Below are 21,210 nucleotides of genomic sequence, written 5' to 3' on the forward strand. Positions count from 1 at the left end.
ATGCTGTTTGTTGAAGGATATTCAAGTGAACCATCACATATATATACTTTGGGGATTTATTGGTTGCCCAGTTAATTTTTTTGTTGCCACTGTTTTGGGCCTGAATCCATTTTTCATTTTAGCAGTTGACTACCAATGTAGAATCTTATCCCATGCTTTGTGAAAATCTTAAGTTATGTATAGCATCCACTGCATTTCTCCACACAATATGGCAGTAATTTCTAAAGGAAATGACACCAAACTGGTCACTGATTAACTTATGGAATTGTCTCCTGACCCAACCTTCCTAACTCTCTGCTGGCTGCCCTTTTATCGAGCCCTATTTTCCCAACTGTTCCCAGCGCAGGTATATATTTTCCTCCAGTCATTAATGTTAGGCAAAAAATGTTGGGGTGATTTATAAAAGAGTTTCCTGTTTTTATATTTGCAATTACTTTCTGACTCTCCTTTGAGTAAAATATATCTGTGAGTTACTTAACGTTGCTTCAGATTCTTAAATACTATACTCAACCATCTAGTTTGAGGTTTCTGGGTCTGTCTGCTAACCTGTTTTTTAAATATTGAGCTTATATTTGTAATTTTCTAAGATATTTTAACTTCTAGTTAAGTGGCTGTGGAATGCTAGAGATATATAGACTTATTTTTGGCTTGGAGAATTCCAGGTTTACAAGTGGTTTAGAGCAAGCTTATTTGTTGGAACTTTTTTCCCTCCTTTCTTGCTATGCAACTGAACATGTTAATACAATCTGAAATGGCAACTTCTTTAATGTGACAGCATTGGCTTAAAATTTATATAAGGCAGTTTCCCCAGGTGTCTCTTCACTGTTTCCAGGTCAAAATCCTGGAATTGCCTCTCCAACAGCACTGTGGATGTACTTACACCACATGGACTGCAGCAGTTTGAGAAGGTGGCTCTGCATCCTTTCCAGGGCAATTAGCAATGGGCAGTGCCAGACCCGCTCAAGCCCCCAGAACGAATAAAAAGGAACCAAACTGACTTTGATGTCCAATTTACGTCAAACTTATTAGTCAAATAATAAACACCGTTAATGTATCTGTCATAAAGAGAGTCTTCACTGGCTGCTACTATAAAAATTGTGTTATAGTTGTTGTGTTCAGCTTTTAATCCAAGCTTCACATCAAAAGCTATTTTAACCTAAGCCTTATACTTTTTAGGCATGACTAACCGACCGGACTTGATTGATGAGGCTCTCCTACGACCTGGCCGATTGGAAGTCAAAATGGAAATTGGTAAGCCGTGTTCCACCAGTGGAATGTTTTTAATCTCCTTGATACAAATCGATATGCTTCAATCATTTGTTCAGGATCCCAAAGTGGTTTTAAAACAACCATCCAAATGACGTTTAAATATATATTCGAAGTCCTTCAGCTTTTGGATTGTTATAGAATTCTATTCTTTGAAGGTTCTCCTGTGTTGATGCAGAACCATTGTCCCTGCAGTGAACTTATGGGGCCAGTTTCACCCTACTGTGCTGCCATTGTGGAGACCCACAAGATGCCAGTGCCATACAGTACACTTTGTACATGTCAACAGTAGCAGAGCCTGTCAGAAATACCTTAAATTTATTTTCCAACTTATTTATTCTTTGAAGAAGTTAGTGCCTCCCCATTCTTGATTGCTAATTGTGCCCAACTCATGAAATGGGGCAAGGGAACTTGCTACTCATGACTGTTAAAGACAAATTGCCCTTGTTTGTGGGTTTACACTCTGCACCTGAAAAATAACCTTTGTAGCTGAGCTGCATGCAGTTTTCCCTGCTCCAGCTTTGAATCTTTGTGCCCAATGGAGCAATGAGTGAGTGACCTTTTGGCATTTTACTGATTCTGATTGAGGCAATATTGTTATTTGATAATGTGACAAAATGTTGTGTACATATGTGCCAAGTAACAAAAGGATACTGTTTCTTTTTAATGAGTTATTTCTAGCTGCTCTTTGATTTTGCTTATCTTTGATGCCAAGCACTTCCTGGCACAGCTAACGAAGGAAGTTCATTTTTAGAAAAGTTTAATATTCTCTCAATGTTTTTGTTGGCTAAAGACGTACAGTTAAGCTGCAAAGGTTACCTTTCAGGTATTGCAAGTTTTGAAATGTTCACTTCTTTCCCCTCTGCTCCTCCATGAACCCCCTGCTTCCATCATAAATAGTTCAGTGAACAAGATGGACGAAATAGTAAAATCTGAGATGTTCGTTGCACAGTATGATTTGAAGTCCATGACTACATTATTTCAGGGGATGCATACTGAAGGTCTAGGCACCAAATGCAGAAGCAAATTACAACAGACCCTAGCTGAGCATGTGAAAAACTTGAAATAAATTTAACTTAACAATTAAGTTTTAACTTTAGTAGTTTACAAAGTGTTTTAGTCCAGTTGGGCAAGCATACTCTTTTGGCATGTCCAAACTTCCATGTTGCAACAAAACTTCTCAACTTCCAACTGGTGTAGCATTATCATCTCGTGTTAGTCGGCTCTGGTTTGAGCATATTATCCAGGCTGATGCTTTATATAGTAGCAGAGGAGTGCAACAATTCTGAAGCCATTGTTGCTTTCTAAGAAGTTAAATTGAGGTTTGCTTGGTCAGGGGCGGTTGTTAAAAATTCATATGATGCCATCATTCCTCAAATAGTGCTAATGGACCCCTTTTCACCAATCCCTTTTACTGTTCAAAATCCTGGAACTCCCTTCTTTAACAGCACTGTGGGTGTGCCTACACCACATGGGCTGCAGTGATTCAAGGCGGCAGCTCACCACCACACTTTGATTTTTGTATAATCCCTCAGAATTGGATGAATCCAGTCATAGTCATCACAATGGTTAATGGACAGCTGAAATGATGTTTTTAAGCTAGGAATGGAACAACCCATTTTCTCCCCACTGCCGTCCTTCCACATTCTTTGTTTTACAATGATCAATGAAGGTATTCATTAAAGTGGGTTGGTTAAACACATATTGATTTTCTTTGGTGCAGCCTGCCCCTGGGAAAATTATACATGGTCTCTTTGATTTATACATGGTCTCTGAGGAAGCCCTTAATCTGCCTATTGTATATTCTTTGTTGATATTCCACTTAAAAGTGCAGCCATATGATGTTTAACCTTTATAACTTTAATAGTTACCCTGTGGAGAATCCCAGAAAGTTAGTTGGTTGGAGAGAAAGCGCTTAGCAGCAGGCTTCACTTGATAGTATTTTACCAAGTCCACTGGGTTCTTGACCTGATGCCACCTTCTGACAAAGCTGTGAAAACGATCAGCTTTCTTTGGAGAAAGATAATATTTCGAGGAAAAGAAGCTTGACAAATTATTAGTAAGTTTGTGGATTTTCGAGTTGTGATAAATTTTGATACTGTTACAGATGTGTCCATTTGTTTCTGCTATTCTTGCTCTCCAGGCTTGCCAGATGAGAAGGGGAGAGTGCAAATTCTGAATATACACACAGCAAGAATGCGAGAGCACAGTCTGCTGAACGAGGATGTTGATGTTCTTGAACTCGCCCAAGAGACTAAGAATTTCAGTGGTGCTGAGTTGGAAGGGCTAGTGAGAGCTGCTCAGTCAACTGCAATGAACCGACACATAAAGGTAAGCAAGGACACTTGGGTGCTCAGTGGCAAGTTCCTAAAATACATAATTGATGCATTCATAGCTGCACCAGAAAATGGAACATCTGTCATTTCTCCTCCTTAATCCAACCCTTGACCCCCCGCCATCCTTGCAAACTACCACCCCATCTCTGTCTTCACTTTCTTTCAATTCTTAAATGTGTTCTTGCCTCCCAAATCTGTACCCGTCTCTAGCCTGGAGTTCCATGCTTGAATCCTTCCAACCAGGTCTCCCGCCTGCCACAGTACTGAAATGGCCCTTATCAATTTCTTGGCCGACTTCCCGTATTCAAACCCTCCGTAAACGTGGTCATCCAAAACTTTACATGTGTCCTAACTCGCTCCAAATCCTGTTCACCCATCAATTCTGTGCTCACTGACCTACACTGGCTCTGAGTTAAGCAGCAACTCTTTATAAAATTCTCCTTCTTATTTTCAGTCCCTCCATGGCATCACCTTTCCCTATCTCTGTAATTTCCTCCAGCCTCACCACCCTCCATGATATCTGTACTCATCTTATTTTTGCCTCTTGAATATCCCTGATTTTCAATGCTCCACCTTTGGTGGCCATGCCTTCAGTTGCCTGGGTCCTAAACTCTGGAGCTCCTTCCCTCATCTAACCTCTCTGCCTTACTTTCCTCCTCTTAAGACGCTCTGTAAGACTTGACTAAAAGCTTGGTCAAAGAGTTATCTGCCCTAATCTTATGTGATGCAGTGTCAATTTATTATCATAATGTACCTGTGAGCACCTCAGGATGTTTTATTGTATTAAAGGTGCTGTAAAAGAAAAAGTTGTTTTAATTTGGAGGAAGATAATGTTTTGAGGAAAAGAAGCTTGACAAATTATTAGTAAGTTTGTGGATTTTCAAGTTGTGATAAATTTTGATACTGTTACGGATGTGTCCATTTGTTTCTGCTATTCTTGCTCCCCATGATATCTGTACTGTGCTAATGTTTCTGGGATTGCAATGTCTTGTTGCTGTTTGCCTCAGTTAAGTAATGTCGCATCCACTATTGAAGAATGGTTGTGTCTGCTGAAATATTGATGTGATTGCATTTTAACACTGCTGGACAGACTCTACATGATATGCAGTGTTTTCTATGATGCAGCATTGCACTTCCTTAGATCCATTTGGACTTTAAATGGTTACATTTGAATGGAAGTTAAATAAATTGCAAGACTGGTTTAAAAACAGTTCCACCTTGATGGGACTGTGAATAATCTTACCAAGCATTCTCAATGCTACAATTTATTTCCTCCCTTTCCCAACTCCCCCCTCACCTCTCCAATCCTGGGACTGTTTCCAACAAACCTAAGTGCTACCCTTTGCACACAAAGTTGCAGCATTGATCAGGGCAGGTTGAAGCTCCTAAAGCTTACTGAAAATGGCTCGAACTGGCTTCTTGTTCCAGTCTTCAAGCGAAAGAATAAACAATTATCACATCATGTGTCCTGATAGAAACTGCAAATTTGATTTATATTGAAAGCAAAAACTGAACAGAATATTAATATGGCAGTTTTCACCTGACTTAGAGTGTGTAATGTTGATCTTAAGATTAGAGCAAGGCCATTCAGGCTTCAAATCAAGTATTTCTTATGAAAGGGTAGTGGAGGTCTGGAACCCTCTCCAAAAGGTTGTGGACGCTGCCAAGACACAGATAGATTTGTGTTTGGTAAGCTTAGCAAGAGATACAGACCAAAGACTGATGAATGAAGTTTCAGGTACAGATCAGTCACAATCTAATTGAATGGCAGAATAGGTTAGGAGGCTGAATGGCCTACTTCTGTTCCTTTGTATATGAAAACTCCTGGGTGCGAGCAATAATGCTCGCATGATAAGACTAAACTTGTACCAGTGTCTGGAACAGCTTTGTGAAGTTCCCTCCACTGACCACAGGCTATATGTGTCTATCTTCATACAGGCCACAGGGGCAGGAAGACCTTGAACTGCACCAGGCTGCTTCTCATTCCCCTCCACATTTAAAATTGGATGCAGGAAATTGACAGGAGTCTTTCAAAGTTGGACATATCAAATTGAAAAGATGGTTTCTTGAATTTCAGCCAGGGTCTGGCCGTAAATCTTTTTGCAAATGGTTCCAAGCGCCTTCGGAGCAAAACAGTCTGTGTCCCGTGACATTATTACACTTAAATACATTTTCAATGTGAAATATCTCACCCAACATGTGGAATGTGTTGTTTCCTGAGTGAGTACAAAAGGCTGTGGATATCATTGGCATACTGATTGCTCTTGACATGGTTACTGTAATGTTCATACTCATCTATTCAAGAGGACAGATAGTCAATCCACTCTCAGCAAGAACAATATTGCATTTATATATCACCTTTAAAGTGGTAAAATATCCCAAAGCAATTCACAGGCATGTTATCAGATGAACTTTTGCACCATGCTACTTGTGATGTTGGGTGAGAAAGCTTGGTCAAAACACTAAATTTTAGGAGCACCCTAAAGTAGCAGAGAGCGGACAAGGTGTTTAGGGAGAGAATTTTAAAGCTTTGTGCCTACCCAGCTAGAATTAAAAGAACCAGAATTAGAAGAACATTGAGATCGAGGTTCTAGGGCAGGAGGAGACATGGAAATAGGGAGGAGTGAGGCCGTGAAGCAATTTAAAAGTTAAATGAGAACTTTAAGCTTGAATCGCTGATGTATGATGAGCCAATGTAGGTCAGTTAATGCAGGGGTGATAGGTGAATGGGACTTGAGTGAGTTGGGTAGCAGAGTTCTGGATGAGCTTAAGATCTTATGACATTTTTTAACTCCTTATACAAGGGAAATTTGTGGCTGAGCTTTGGATGAGTTGGCATTTATGGAGATGGGAGGCCAACTAGGAGGACATTGAAGAAATTGAGTTGAGGTGGTAAAAGCATGGATAAAGAAGCTTTGTTCATCCATAATATCACAGCTGAGATGGGGAACGTCAATGGGAAAATAGATGTTTTCTGACCTTCCCACAATAAAATACAGCATTTTGAGGGGTACTTCATTTAACTTAAATTTGAAAATGCATACATTTGTGCATGCTTAAGAGTGCTATACAGTGGCACAGCTTGCTGGCATGTTGAGATTCCTTACTTGCCACATTTCAATCATATCATTGTGAATAGGCTACATATGGTTCTCCAATCAATGCCTTTTGGAAGATTGGTCATCCTGAGTCATGCTTGAGCATTACTTGGCTAAAACAGCACATGGCACAGAAGTGTATCAAAAACTGGTTTCAGCAGGTGTTTCCCAATCGTAATTGGTGATGAGTAGACTTCCAAGGTTTGCAGCATTTTGTGACTGTTAAGGTTGTAATTTTGAACACACTACTCTGTAAATGAACACTCCAGTTCTTCTCTTGCAATTGTTTGGTCCTGCATCCTAAGAAAGTAACCCTTGCCTCTTAAACTCTGTGGAAGGCTGACTGACAGGTCTCCAGCATCCTTCCATCTACCTAAGTAATGGACAAGCAGCAAACAAGATGGGGTGTCTTCATATGGCGCAACTTTGCTAATAGGTGAAGAGGCCAATCCTTGAGAGGCAGATTCTGCCATAAGTGCCGCACTTGAGGCAACAAAGTGTCACTGGGTTGTTTTCGGTGTTGGTGTCTGTTGCCAAGCTGCTATAGCCACTGGTTGTCATGGTGGTGCACACCAGCGCACAGGAGGTGTTGCAGTTTTCCTCTGTCATCAGCTAGTAACTCCCAGGTGTGATGATCTATGTCTAGGGCCTTCATGACATTCTTGCAAGCATTCTTGAAGCAGAGGTTTGGGCACCCTACTTGTCGCCTGGCTCTGGTGACCTCACCATACAGAAATTGCTTGGGTATGTGGCTGTTTTCCATCCTTGGGATGCGCTTGAGCCAACAAAGCTGCTGCTGTTTCACGAGTGTAACAAACTTGGAGAGGACTGCTGCATTTGTGATCCTCTCCTGACAAGATAAACTCATAATACACAGGCATCGAAGGTGGAAATTTGAGCTTCTTGATGGCTGTAAGCCCTCCATATTTCACAGCCGCACAGCAAGGTGCAAGAATACAAGCCTTATGGGCCATCAGCTAGGTCCTAAGGGTCGGCTTGATAATGTGCAATGAGATGAGATTAATTAATCACTTCATAGAGGATCCCCTAGGTTTGAGTGATCACAATGTGATAGGATTTTACTTACACTTAGAGGATGAGAAATTTGGGTCTGAAACTAGTATCTTAAATCTAATTAAAGGCAATTACAAGGATATGAAGAAAAAGTTGGCTTCAGTGGAATGGGAAAATAGGTTAAAAGCTAAGGCGATAAAGAAGCAGTGGCAGGCATTTGAGATATTTCATAATTCGTGTTTATTTGTACAGTGTCTCCTTATCTTTTGCATGACTCTCTTGGCTACTTTCAGGTCATGCAGTGTTTTAGCTGTTGGGTTTGTGTTATGCATCATGTGGGCTTTTTTTTCTGCATAAATGCTAGATGACATCTCAGCTGAGTAGGTCTCAAACCAGTCCTTACTGTAGGTTCCAGCTTTACCAAATGATGCTTCTGCTACTTCACAGATGATTGTGCTTAGTGCATTCCAAGCTCCTTTAGCCAGCATAGGCATTTCCTGGAAAACCTTTGGCGGGTAGCAATTGTTCTTGTGACAGTGAGAAACGCTGGTATTTGACATCATCATTTGCGCAAGGGATGTCGATGTGTGGTGGACTGTAATGTTTGGAATTGTGCACCTTCATTCTGCTGACAGGAGTGTGGTCGATATCAAAATCCACACAATCTGAGCTGGTAGGTGCGGGTGTGGAAAACACTGGGCAGCTCATGCCTTCTAATGATGCCTAAGTCTAGTTGGTGCCATGATACCTTGTGACGATGTCTGTCTTGAAAGAAGGTGTTGATGATGCGGAGTTCATTCAGGGCCCAAAGCTCATGAAGACATTGTCCATTATCATTGATCTTGCCTAACCCCATGACAATCAAGGCATGTTGTCCATGAATCACTGTATGCTGCAACCTGTGCATTGAAGTCACCCAGGCTGAATAGCCTCTCACCATTTGGAATGTTCCTCAATGTTACCTAGGGAGTGATAGAAATGGCCTTTATCTGAGATGGTGGCATACAGTGTTGGTGTGTAGGCATATATGTTGTTGACTGTGCCTCCAGATGACAACCGAAGGGAAATGAGGTTGACTTTGTCAGCCGCTTGCTCACTGCAAAGCCTACCCCATGTTCACAGTGAACTCCAGCGCTCTTTCCATGCCAATAGAAGGTGTAATTAGCTTTATGAATAAAAGTTGTGTTGGCTAAACTGGTTTCTTGTCGAGCAGCAATGTCGACACCAACCTTGTGTAGCTCACAGTCAGTAAGGACCATCTTGCATACACTCGCTGTAGAGTGTGGGTTGTTGTTCATGCCAGAGCACATAGCCCTCGTTCTAGCTTCGAAGCCAAGCAGTTACCATTCTTTGTTTGCTGCATCGCCTAGGCATTGTTTTAAGAGGTGCAGACATGCCAAGCTTCCGTACCCACGTCTTGACCTTGTAGGCTGATATCCAGAGGAAAGGTGAAAGCCAATGCATGTCTGGGACCTGGTTTGTTGCAGGAGTTGCTTGAAGGTGCCAATTTGAGGGAAGCACCAATGAGAATCCACTCCAGATTTTGTTGTATTTACTTGGTTATTAATGATTTAGGTTGGTCGTGTTAATGTTGAATGGCATGATAGGCAGGGTTCAGATCGACACAGATGTAGATGTAACCTTCTCCTCCAGGTGTGCCATTCCCTGGCCCCTGCCGCAGCAGTCAGATCCCCAACCTCCAGTGCCCACAGGTGAAACCCAGCCTAGCCACTGATTCCCCTCTATAGAGCCCCCACCTCAGCAAATTAAATTAAGTTAAATGAAATCCTCTCACTAGCCCACCACCTCAGCAATTTAATCCCCTCAGTAAAACCCACACCTCAATACTAAACCACCTCAGTAAATCCCCACCATTATACTTATTCTTGCCCCCCCACCCCCCCCAACAGCCCCTCATAGTGGTAAATCCCCCCACTGAACTCACCCACCACAGTACTAAATCACTCATTAATCCCTCAAGAAACCTTTCATCACTGGCCTAAATTCCCCCAAGAAGCCCCCACCACAGTGCAGCAATCAACCCCCCAAAAATCCTCATCCCTGCACTAAATCTTCCAAATATAACTCCTCACCACAGAAAAAGCCCCCACAATAAAGTATAACCCTTCATTGACAGTAGATACCCCCAGTTAGCCCCTCACTCAGTGCTAATAACCTGGCTGGAAAACATGAAGATTCTGAAAAATGAATGAGGCCTTCTCTCCGCCCCCCCGCCCCCACATATACACACACACACACAAGCCCCCAGGGTGGCCCCAGCTGAAGCTGAACCATGGTGTTGGGAGAGCATGTGCCAAGGGTGCTGGAGGAAGACCCCTCCCTCCCCATCAAGTTCAATGAGTGGCTCCCAGGATCAGTCCAATCCCCCAGCTTGTGGCTTCCAGCCAGCCCTGCGTTCAGGCCTCACTGTGCCAGGCCCACGCTCTACCCCACGCTCAAGGAAAACTCTACCTAATTTGACAGCCTGGAGGGGTAGGGATACAGTGATCGATCCCCTAAGCTGCTGCAGGCGATCATGACCAGTCATTGCTAAGCAGGTTGTTGGAGCGGTCTGCCATCGTCCTTCAGTTGTCTGGCTGACTAACAGGAAAAAGTGTTCAGTAATACTCAACTCTGAGGTGAATGTGAAGCTGGCAGAATATGCAATGTTTGCACAGTCCCATCTGTCCCTCATTGAGACTCTCTGTAGTCTTCTGAATTGGTAACTAGAAGCTGAACCCATGTAGGTGCTGGCATTTGTTTCCTCATCTAAACAGCATTATCCATGTCTGGATGTTTTCCTGAGAATGTAGATGCTGTAGATTAGAGTAGTACCATTGTTGTGCTTGTTTTGGTTTTTTTTTCTCTCTGCTTGCCCTCAGGTAGGTCTCTACTTCCATCCCCTCTCTCCCTCCCCACCCCCCACTTCCAATTGAATCAAGTGTAATGTTATCCTGCTTTCAGTCATTAGAGCAAACAGATTCCTCTGAAAATTGATCTTATGACCAATCTGTGGTTGAACTCCAGATGAGGCCCCACATGCCCACCTTGAATTATTTTTGTTGTATACTAAAATGGCTGCCACCAAGCAAAACTGCTTTACACTGTTGTCCTTTTATACAAGGTAGATTTACAAACTAACCAAGGCATTCTTGACCATTCTTGCAGAGCCCTGCATTATCTAATGTGGGAGGCTGGCAAAAATCATGGAAATTATGCAAGACCAAAACAGCAATAATGCTGTGACTCTTGCGTGAAATAAGAACCAGAGGTAAAGCTAATTTAGTTCCATCGTTGTTTGCTAATGCCTTATTTGCACTACAGAACTGCTTTCAACTCAAGCAGCCCTAATGGACTGGTTCCTACTGTTTGAAATTTATTCACCCAGTTCTGTTGAAGGGTCATGAGGACTCGAAACGTCAACTCTTTCCTTCCCCGCCGATGCTGCCAGACCTGCTGAGTTCTTCCAGGTAATTCTGTTTTTGTTTTGGATTTCCAGCATCCGCAGTTTTTTGTTTTTATATATATTTTTGTTTTTATTATTGTTCATATGGATAGCAGCAAGATTTTAAGGGAGTTGGCTTTTGATGTGTGATAGCACTCTGGCCTCTGTCATGATTGTGTGTTCAAGCCCCCTAGAGACTTTTGTATATAATCTCTGCTGGCACTTCAGGATAGTACTGGAGCAGTGCTATTTGTCGGAGGGTACTGTCTTTTGGATGAGATGATAAACTGAGGCATGGCCTGTCCATGGTGTATAAGATCCCATAGCACTTTTTGAAGAGCTTGGTAGTTCTATCCAGTGCCCTAGTCAATATTTATCCCCTAACTAATGTTAAAAAAACAGAAACAGAAATACCTGGGAAAAACTCAGCAGGTCTGGCAGCATCGGCGGAGGAGAGCACAGTTGACGTCCCGAGTCCTCATGACCCCTCAACAGAACAAACAGTTAAAAACAGATTGTGTGGTTGTTTGTGCGACCTTGCTGTGTGTAAATTCAGCTGCCACATTTTCTACTTTCCAACAATGACTACACTTCAAAAGTACTTCATTGACTATGAAGAACCTTTGAATACCCTGAGTTGGTGAAAGATGCTAAATAAATGTAAGTTTGTTCTTCCTAAATACTTGAGTGCTGCAGATTGCTTGTTGTAAATAAGAAATACTGTTCCAACTAAATGGAACCCCAAATAATTCTAGTGTAGCCATGGTAAATATCAGATCAACTGCTTTGTTACTTAAAGATCATTGAGATGAAATGAAGAAAGGCTCTGCTGCAGACGTTTGTTGAGGAGTAGGCGGTATATTAAGCGCTGTAAACTCTAAGTACTTTAACAGCACTGCAACGGCAGCAACTACTTGGATTTAAATAGTGTCATTAGTGTAGGTAAAAATTTGAAGTTGAGTTTCACGGAAGGAGAAGGTAGTAAACATAGAGCCTGAGAGGAAGTGCTAGGAGAGGTGACAGAAATCACAGGATTGCATTTCGGAGCTTTTTGAAGGTGATGAGGAGGGTGGAGTTTTAGGAAGGGAGGTCCAGAAAGTAGGGCTAAGTGGCTGAAAGTTAATTATATAAACTGGTGGATGACTGAGGGTTGTTAGTTGTGCCCATTAAGCATATTTTGTTTTTGACAGGAAAAGAGCTTTTTGCAATCTTTTGTGTGATACACTCTCCAAACCAGCATAAGATGTTGGTGGATGTTCGTTATAATGATGCTCAAAGTGATGGTTTAATGTCTGGGTGACTTATTATTGTAACCAGAAGAACAACAAATAACAAATCCAGCCTGAGAGCAATGACCCTTCTGGGCCTACCTGCTGAGCACCTCACTGATTACGTGCATCACACTGAGATTGTCATAATTTAACATAATTCTTAGACACGTTTAAACACTGGTGTTATGAGGAGTGCTGGTATTTAGGTATTCCTGCTGGGGTTGAAATTTGCCCCCCCCCCCCCCCCCCCCCACCCCCCCACCCCCACACACACACAAGCAAAATTAGTTTTGCAACTGTTCAAGAAATCTATGGATTATATATGAAAGCTACTTGGCCACAATCCCAATTTGCATTCGTTTGGAGCTTTAACCAAGAACAATGTGCTTCCTAACGACGTAATCAGAAAAACCTGAACTCTGACCAAAAGGAGGCGATGTTAGGAGGGGGTCACCAAAAACTTCACAAAAGAGGTGGCTTTAATAGACGTTAGACGTCGATCAGGTGTGTTGGTGGGCAGGGGGTGAGGGGTTGGTGTGTGGTGAGAGGGTTGATGAGAAGTTTATGGAGGAAATTCCCTCGCTTGAGGCCTAGGTGGCTTGAGGCACACAGCTGCCACTAGGTTGAAAGGGTGTATATAATAAGGGCAGATTCAGAGGAAAGGGGAAGTTGGGAGAGAGCAGTTGTCGTCAGGCTGGAGGAGGTTATGGAGATGAGGGTGAGACTGTGAAAGGCTTTAAAGTCTGAGAATTTTAAATTGGAGGAGTTGAGGGCCCAGAAGGGCAGGAAGAATGGGAGAAGTAGACTCTGTTGGATGGGGTACTGTCAGTGGGGATAAACTGAAATTTTTGGCCAATGAGGATGTAAAACTGGCCAGGAGAGCACTTTATTAATGTCCAGAGGTGATAAGGGGGTGGATGAGGGTTTTAGCAGCAGATAGTTTGAGTTGGGGGTGAAGGTTAGCAATGTTAGAGGTGGAAGCAGTGTTTCTGGTGGAGAATCTGAGGTTGGATAGCATACTGAAGCTGTGAAGTGTATTGCAGCTTGAAGCAGTGGCTGGGAGGTAAATTGGTGGCAATGGTAGAGTTTATGGCATGGTCCGAAGATCGTTCAATGTTTAACTGGAGGAAATTGGAGCTCATGACGGCCGGATGTTTGAACAGTCTGACAACACCGAGGCAGTGAAGAGGTTGAGATAGGTGGTGGAGGTAGAGCTGAGTTCTATCAATGTAAGCTTTTATTCTTTCATGGGATGTGAGTATCGCTGGCAAGGCCAGCATTTATTACCTATCCTAATTGCCCTTGAACTGAGTGGCTTGCTAGGCCATTTCAGAAGGCATTTAAGACTCAACCACATTGCTGTGGGTCTGGAGTCACATGTAGGCTAGACCAGGTAAGAATGACAAATTTCCTTCCCTAAAAGACATTAGTGAACCCGATGGGTTTTTATGACAATCGATAATGGTTTCATGGTCACCATTGCTGAGACCAGCTTTCATTTCCAGATTTTTATTAACTGAATTTAAATTCCACCAGCTGTCATGGTGGGATTTGAACCCATATCTCCTAGCATTAGCCTGGGCCTCTGGATTATTAGGCCAGTGACTTTACCACTACGCCACCATCTCCCCCTAAAGTGTAGAAGACAACTCCCCATATCTACAGGTGATGCTGCCATAGTGCACACGAGAAGAATAGGGGGTCATGGATAGATCTTGGGTGACTCCTGTAGTAACTATACAGGTGGGAAGGGAAACCATTGATAGTGATGCTCGAACTATAATTGGAGCCAAATGACCGGGTCCCATTGAGCTGGGCAATGGAGGGAGAGGTATAGGCGGAGCATTTATGGTGGATTATCAACCAACTCCCATTTTTTTGACGATTCTATATCAGGCGTTCCTCTCAGGTGATACCCCTCAACTTTAGGTTGAGACAGATGATGCTGAATGGGCCTGACCAATCTTTCCCCAAAGAAGTTTCAGTCAGATTATAATATCCTGGATATAATTATGTTCCAGGATTAACTCAGTGATGTAGCCCTCCCTCCATCAAAGAGGGTATAGAGTCACTAGTTAGCAATACAGAATACTTAGAGACGATATAAATTCCAAATATATGGATGTTTAATAAAGAACCGAACATTGAATTTACAGTATGGTGAAAACAGCCAACCGCCCCAGACTTAATTGGGGTTGAGGCAGGAAGGTGGCAGGGTGCTCATCTGCCATCCTCACATCTGATTAAATGCCCTTCCCGTCTCCAAACATGCCGCTCGAGAGGACAGAAGATTCTGGCCCTTGTCTCCAAGAAGCTCAGTGAGAGGGAGCCACCCATTGATTAGTGTTGTTTTTTTAACTCTGACCTTATTAAATAAACATAAGACCACCCTTTGAATTGCAATTACTGCAGGTTTATTCATCAGTTTCTCACCAGGTGTTTTCATTTATCTTGCATTAAAAAATTTCAATCTCCAAATTCCAAGTTTTATTCCTAAAATATATGAATCATGAAAGTACGCATTCATAAAAGTTTACTGCGAGAGACACTGGAATAGATTTAGCGAATCTAAAGTTCCAATGTGTGCTCTCAATATCAGTGTTCCATGAGGCAGTATAAATAATTTCTTATGTATGCGGGTGGTACCTTAATTGTAATTGTTCAGCCTCTTTATGTCCCAAAAAAGGTTTGTATCATTGTTGCCCATTTGTTGCATTAATGTTGTATCATTTGCACATCCCTAATTGCCCTTGAGAAGGTGGTGGTGAGCTGCCACCTTGAACCACTGCAGTCCATGTGATGTAGGTACACCCACAGTGCTGTTAGGAAGTGAGTTCCAGGATTTTTACCCTGCGACAGTGAAGGAACGGCGATATATTTCCAAGTGAGTGACTTGGAGGGGAACTCCCAGGTGGTGGTGTTCCCATTTATCTGCTGCACTTGTCCTTCTAGGTGATAGTGTTCGTGGATTTGGAAGGTGCTGTACAAGGAGCCTTGGTGAATTCCTGCAGTGCATCTTGTAGGTGGTGCACACCGCTGCTACTGTGCGACAGTGGTGGAGGGAATGAATGTTTGTGGATGTGGTGCCAATCAAGTGGACTGCTTTGTCTTGAATGGTGTCCAGCTTCTTCAGTGTTGCAGGAGCTGCACTAATTCAGGCAAGTGGGGAGTATTCCATCACACTCCTGACTTGTGTCTTGTAGATGATGGACAGGCTTTGGGGAATCAGGAGGTGAGTTACTCGTTGTACGATTCCTAGCCTCTGACCTGCTCTTGTAGCCCCAGTATTTATGTGGTTAGTTCAGTTTCTGGTCAATGGCAACCCCCAGGATGTTGATAGTGGGGAGATTCAGTGATAGTAATGCCATTGAACATCAAGGGGCAATGGTTAGATTCTCTCTTGTTGGAGATGGGCATTGCCAGGCACTTGTATTGTGCGAATATTACTTGCCATTTGTCAACCCAAGCCTGGATAATGCCCAGATCTTGCTGCATTTGGACATGGACTGCTTCAGTATCTAAGGAGTCGCGAATGGTGCTGAGCATTGTGCACTCATCAGCGAACATCCCCACTTCTGACCTTCTGATGGAAGAAAGGTCATTGATGAAGCAGCTGAAGATGGTTGGGCCTAGGACACTACCCTGAGGAACTCCTGCAGTGATGTCCTGGAGCTGAGATGACTGACCTCCAACAACCACACCATCTTCCTTTGTGCTAGGCATGACTCCAACCAGTGGAGAATTTTCCCCCTGATTCCCATTGACTCCAGTTTTGCTTGGGCTCCTTGATACCACACTTGGTCAAATGCTGCCTTGAAGTCAAGGGCAGTCACTCTCACCTCAGCTTGGGAGTTCAGCTCTTCTGTCCATGTTTGAACCAAGGCTGTAATGAGGTCAGGAGCTGCATCTGCTACCCTTGTCCTTTTATGTGTTGGAGGTTGAGTATTTGGAAGATAGTGTTGAAGGAGCCTTGGCGAGTTGCTGCAGTGCATCTTTTATATGTTATACACTGCTGCAACTGTGTGTCGGTGGAAGGAGGAAATGTTTATGGTGGTGGATAGAGTGCCAATCGAGTGGGTTGCTTTGTTTGGAATGATGCTAAGCTTCTTGAGTGTTGCACACATCCAGGCAAGAGGAAAGTATTTCATCAATCTCTTGACTTGTGCCTTTTAGACGGTGGAGGGGCTTTGGATGTCAGGAGATGAGTTATTCAAAATAAAATTCCCAGCCTCTGCTCTTGTAGTACAGTATTAATATGGATGGCCCAGTTTAAATTTCTGGTCAGTGGTAACCCCCCAGGATGTTGATGATGGGGGATTGAGTGATGGTAATGCTATTGAATGTCAAGAGGAAGGTGATTAGATTGTCTCTTGTTCGAGTTGGTCAATGCCTGGCACTAGGGTGGCTTAAATGTTACTTGCTTTTTACCCCAAGTCAGAATGTTGCCTGGGTCCATCTGCATCTGGGCATGGACTGCTTCAGTATCTGAGAAGTCATGAATGGTACTGAACCCTGAACAATTATTAGTGAGCATCCCCATTTCTGACCTTGTGGTGGAGCAAAGAACTTTGATCAACCAGTTGCAGATGGTTTGACCTAGGAAATTACCCTGAAGATCTTTGTCAGCCAATTGCCTGGAACCGAGATGGATCATCCTCTTAATACTTTTGTCCGAAGGTGGTGGCAATTGCTTCCGCCTTTTGCATTAATGTGCTGGGCTCCCACATCATTGAGAATGGGGATATTTGTAGAGCCTCCTCTTCTGGCTAGTTGTTCAATTGTCCACCGCTACTCACAAGTGGATGTAGTGGAATGCAGAGTTTTGATCTGATTGGTTGATTGTGGGATCATTTAGCTCTGTCTATTGCATGCCTCTTCTGCTGTTTGACATTCAAGTAGTCCTGTGTTGCAGTTTCACCAGATTGGTGCCTCATTTTTAGGTATGCCTGGCATGCTTTCCTGCACTCCTCGTTAAACTAGAGTTGCTCCCTTGGCTTAGTAATAATGGTTAAGTGTGAGGGTGTTATGGACAGAGGAGAGGGGCAAAATTGAACTTGTTTATTCTCTTGCTGTATGTCTATGAGGGGTGTTTTTTGTTTTAAAAATAGGCTGTGGTGCTGTTTCCCCAAACTCTCAATTTATGTCCAATGTTTAAAGTGACACGCAGCAAACTCTATGATTAAATCAAAATGGTAGTTTTTTCATGCATTCAAACCTGGGGACATGATCGTAACTTAATACACAAATATACTGGAAGAGAGATAGAAAAGAGGAGTGTTACAACAATGAATAACTTAATAACAAAAGAGCCACAAAAATGGATATAAGTTCACGTGATTTCCAGAGTCCAGCAAGTCAAAGTCCAAAAGCGGATTTCTTCATGGAGAAGTTCCAATTCTGGTAGGTTCCTGGCAGAAGACAGTAGTGCAGAATCCCTTTACAATGGATGGCGATGGAGTGAGATGAGATTGCTATGCATAGATTTGGTCTGCTTGGCAGGTGATGGTCAGAGACTTCTAGATAAACATGCTTCGAGGGTCTGAAACTTGCTGCAGGTTGCTTGGCCAACCTGGAGCTCTGTTGGCCTTGCAGGTGGAGGTAAACCAGCAGACTGCATTGCTGTTGAGTTCTCAACTGTATATGGAGATTTCAAAATAGTCAAGTCATGTGACCTCCTTCCCCTACAATGAGTTCATAAAGGGATATTTATCTGGTGTCTGGGTCTCGCTTTTGTTTAGTGGCTTATGTTCCAGTCATTAGCCTCTGAAAGAGTCATTATCCATACTGATGACCCTGCTCCATTGTCCTGATAGATCCTCAGACTCTGCTAGGGGAGTAAGTATGTAAAGATGCAAATTATGTCCATTTCCTTTCAGCATCTCCTTTTTGAAATGGACCTTGACAGTCTCAGGTGTGAGATGGTGTCTGATAGCGCCTCTGCAGTTATAATGAGTTTCGATGCCTCCCTTTGTTATAGATCTCTGGTTTTGAGGATTCTAATGGGTTCTTACAGTAATGTGTGAGATTGCACAAGGGTGTGGGTGGAGCTCTTTTGTCCTTGTAACTGCTGTTGGAAATTTCCAGAAACTATGGCCAATCTTGAGTCACGTGACTGGTAGCAGCCATCTTTTGGTTTAACAAAGTCAATTTTTAAATGAGGGAAAAGAATAAAGTTTGATTTACACAGTTTGATTTCTTTCATGTCTTACTGACATGTCGGGGGTATACTGGACCATGAGGTTACAGATTGTAGTGAAATACAATTCTGCTGATGGCCCATGCCCATGCTATCTGTCCCACTGTTATTGATGTAGAAACTCATCCTTGAGATAGAGGAATTTGGCCTCTGATGGAGGATTGCATCAAAGTTAGTTAGGACTTATTCAACCACATGACCTGTTGGCACATTAGGCATCTCGCAGTAAGATCGTACGCTTTAGTTTAATCTGAAATGTTGGCACCCAGCACCTTGCATTGGATGACTATTTAACTTTGGACAAGATTTTGACTGCAGACAGAGCTTATAACTTGAGGGTATTGAGAGGTTTAATGCATTCACACTCCTGATGGCACCGAGCAATTTTGATTATGATTGACCTATCCTCAAGGAACATAGTCTATTTCTTTGGTTCTGGTCACTTCATTGCTGCAACTTGCAGCAAAAATGTCATTCATTCAGGCCTTCTCCATTAAAATGGGAGAACTTAGCTTGATTGATTCTAGGGAACCTTATGCTTAGCATGAAACAAAGACTTGCATTTATTTATATGGCACCTTTCACTGGATTTCCTAAAAGACTTTCTAATCAATAAAGCACTTTTGAGGTGTACTCACTGTTGTACTGTAGGAAATGTGGCAGCCAATTTGTTCACAGAAAACAATGGTTGAGATAATGAATGTAACTGTCCTTTTGATGTTGGTTGAGGAATAAGTATTGGCCAATTCACCAGGCAAACTCCTCTACTCTTTGAAATATTGCCATGGGTAGATGGAGCTTCTGTTTTATGTCTTATTTGAAAAATGGCACCTCTGACACTACAGCGCTCCTTCAGTACTGCACTGGAGCATTAGTTTAGATTATGCACTGAAGATTCTAGAGTGAGACTTAAACCTGCTATTACGTAACAGGACATTCCAAGCTTATAGATAACTAGTGTTATAAGTTGTCAGGACCTGTTTTTTCACCTTTTTTTTACTTGAACTTGGCAAAGGCTATGAAAAACAGACTTGTATCTGAAAAATATATCCATCATCTAAAAATTTATAGCCATCGCTGCTGTCACTGCCTCCCTGGGTGGATTATATCACACCAGCTTGTGTTCATATAAGAAAAGCCCAAGGTACTTGACAAATGGGTATGAAAACAGATGCTGTTCCAAGTAGAAAGAGATTAATCAGGGTGACTGGAAGCTTGGTTGAAGATATTAGCTTTTAAAGATGCAGAGAGAGATATGAGATGGAGAAGGATATTCAACTTGGCATTGCTACACCTTCTATCATCAATGTTATGTTGAAGGTAGGGCCAAATTATAGGTCAGAGGATGAGTTTTATTGTGGATATTGACTGGAGGGAAAGGTCAAAATGAGTGGGGCATAGTTTTACATTGGTTTATAAACCGGGACGACAACTTTGACTTGTTAAGATGCAGTTTAAGGATGGGAAGCCAGGAACAGAGATCCTGAAGAGTAATAGAGTCTGGGGGAGAGAGAGAGACATTGAGGGGGATTCTGGGCCACAGGTATGCTTGAAGGTAGACCAAGTTGCATTTGTAGAAGTAAGCAGATTTAGTGATTAAGATGTGGTGGTTAAAATCTGCTCCATAACATAATAGGAAAGGAGGGTTCTGGTTTAACCTGAGAAATGGTCCAGGGAAGGGGTAGAGACAGTGGTAAAGAAGTAGAATGTTTGATGGGGCTGCAGTCAATGACCTAAACCTTCCCAACATTGAGTTGGAGAAAATTGTAACTCATCCAGAATGCTGAGCAAGACTGGCTACGCTGAGAGAGTCAGGGTCCAGCAGGGCAGCGGAGGGATGGAGCTGTGTATAATCAGAAAATTGTTGTCACTTGCAGATAGATAATGTCACTGAGAAATAGATTTAAGAAAACAAAAATGACTGATAATGGGTCTTTGTGAGATCTGCGACCTTAGAGGTGACTGTATGGAAGAGGCAGGAGAAGCTATTGCTGAAAATGCACTGTCTGCGTTCTGGTAGATTGTGGTCAGCTGCCCCTCGAATTGAGTAAATGCCTGCTCAGGGTTGAGAGTTTCTGCCATTCGCCTTTATGTGACTGAACAGGCTGATTCTCGGCCCGCAGATCTTTTGGCATGTGGGGCAGGACTTCCACTTTGGTGGTGAGATCTGCAGTATAGGTTTTCCTGCCTTTTCTTCCTCTGCTGCCTCTTCTCCTCATCATTAAGCCATTAGGACTCAAAAGCATGATGTAGCTTAATGGACAATTTCTCGCCATCTTGAATGATTAATTGGTAGCAAGCTTCTCCCAATCATTAACGTCAATGGCTTTCTTCCTCCTTTCAAGGAGAGTTTCAGAGTATTTTTGAAGTGTTTCCTTTATCCTCCCCTGGAATGCTTGCCATTTGAGAGTTGAGCAAACAGGACTTAACGGGGGAGATGCCGTTTGGCCACTCTGTGTCCAATCCATTGCAGTTGATTTTGCAGGAGTTTTACCCTGAATGCTTGCGGACCTGGCTTCAAAGAGGACACTAGCATTTGTTCTCTTTTTTTTTTCTGGTACTTAGCAGTCGAATGATAGGCAGT

General features: G+C 42.7%; 1 protein-coding gene across 6 annotated transcripts in view; it reads left to right on the forward strand.

The window, feature by feature from the left end:
- The window catches only part of LOC121268930 (vesicle-fusing ATPase), a 249,069-nt gene that overhangs the window by 101,690 nt on the left and 126,169 nt on the right, over window positions 1-21,210 (forward strand). For all 6 annotated transcript variants that reach the window (XM_041173206.1, XM_041173204.1, XM_041173207.1 and 3 more), the window contains exons 11-12: window positions 1,177-1,251; window positions 3,410-3,597. In XM_041173206.1, the coding sequence (XP_041029140.1) occupies window positions 1,177-1,251; window positions 3,410-3,597 (263 nt within the window). The remainder of the gene's footprint in view (window positions 1-1,176; window positions 1,252-3,409; window positions 3,598-21,210) is intronic.

This window comes from Carcharodon carcharias, chromosome 23 (genome assembly GCF_017639515.1).
Source record: "Carcharodon carcharias isolate sCarCar2 chromosome 23, sCarCar2.pri, whole genome shotgun sequence".
NCBI classification, from domain to species: domain Eukaryota; kingdom Metazoa; phylum Chordata; class Chondrichthyes; order Lamniformes; family Lamnidae; genus Carcharodon; species Carcharodon carcharias.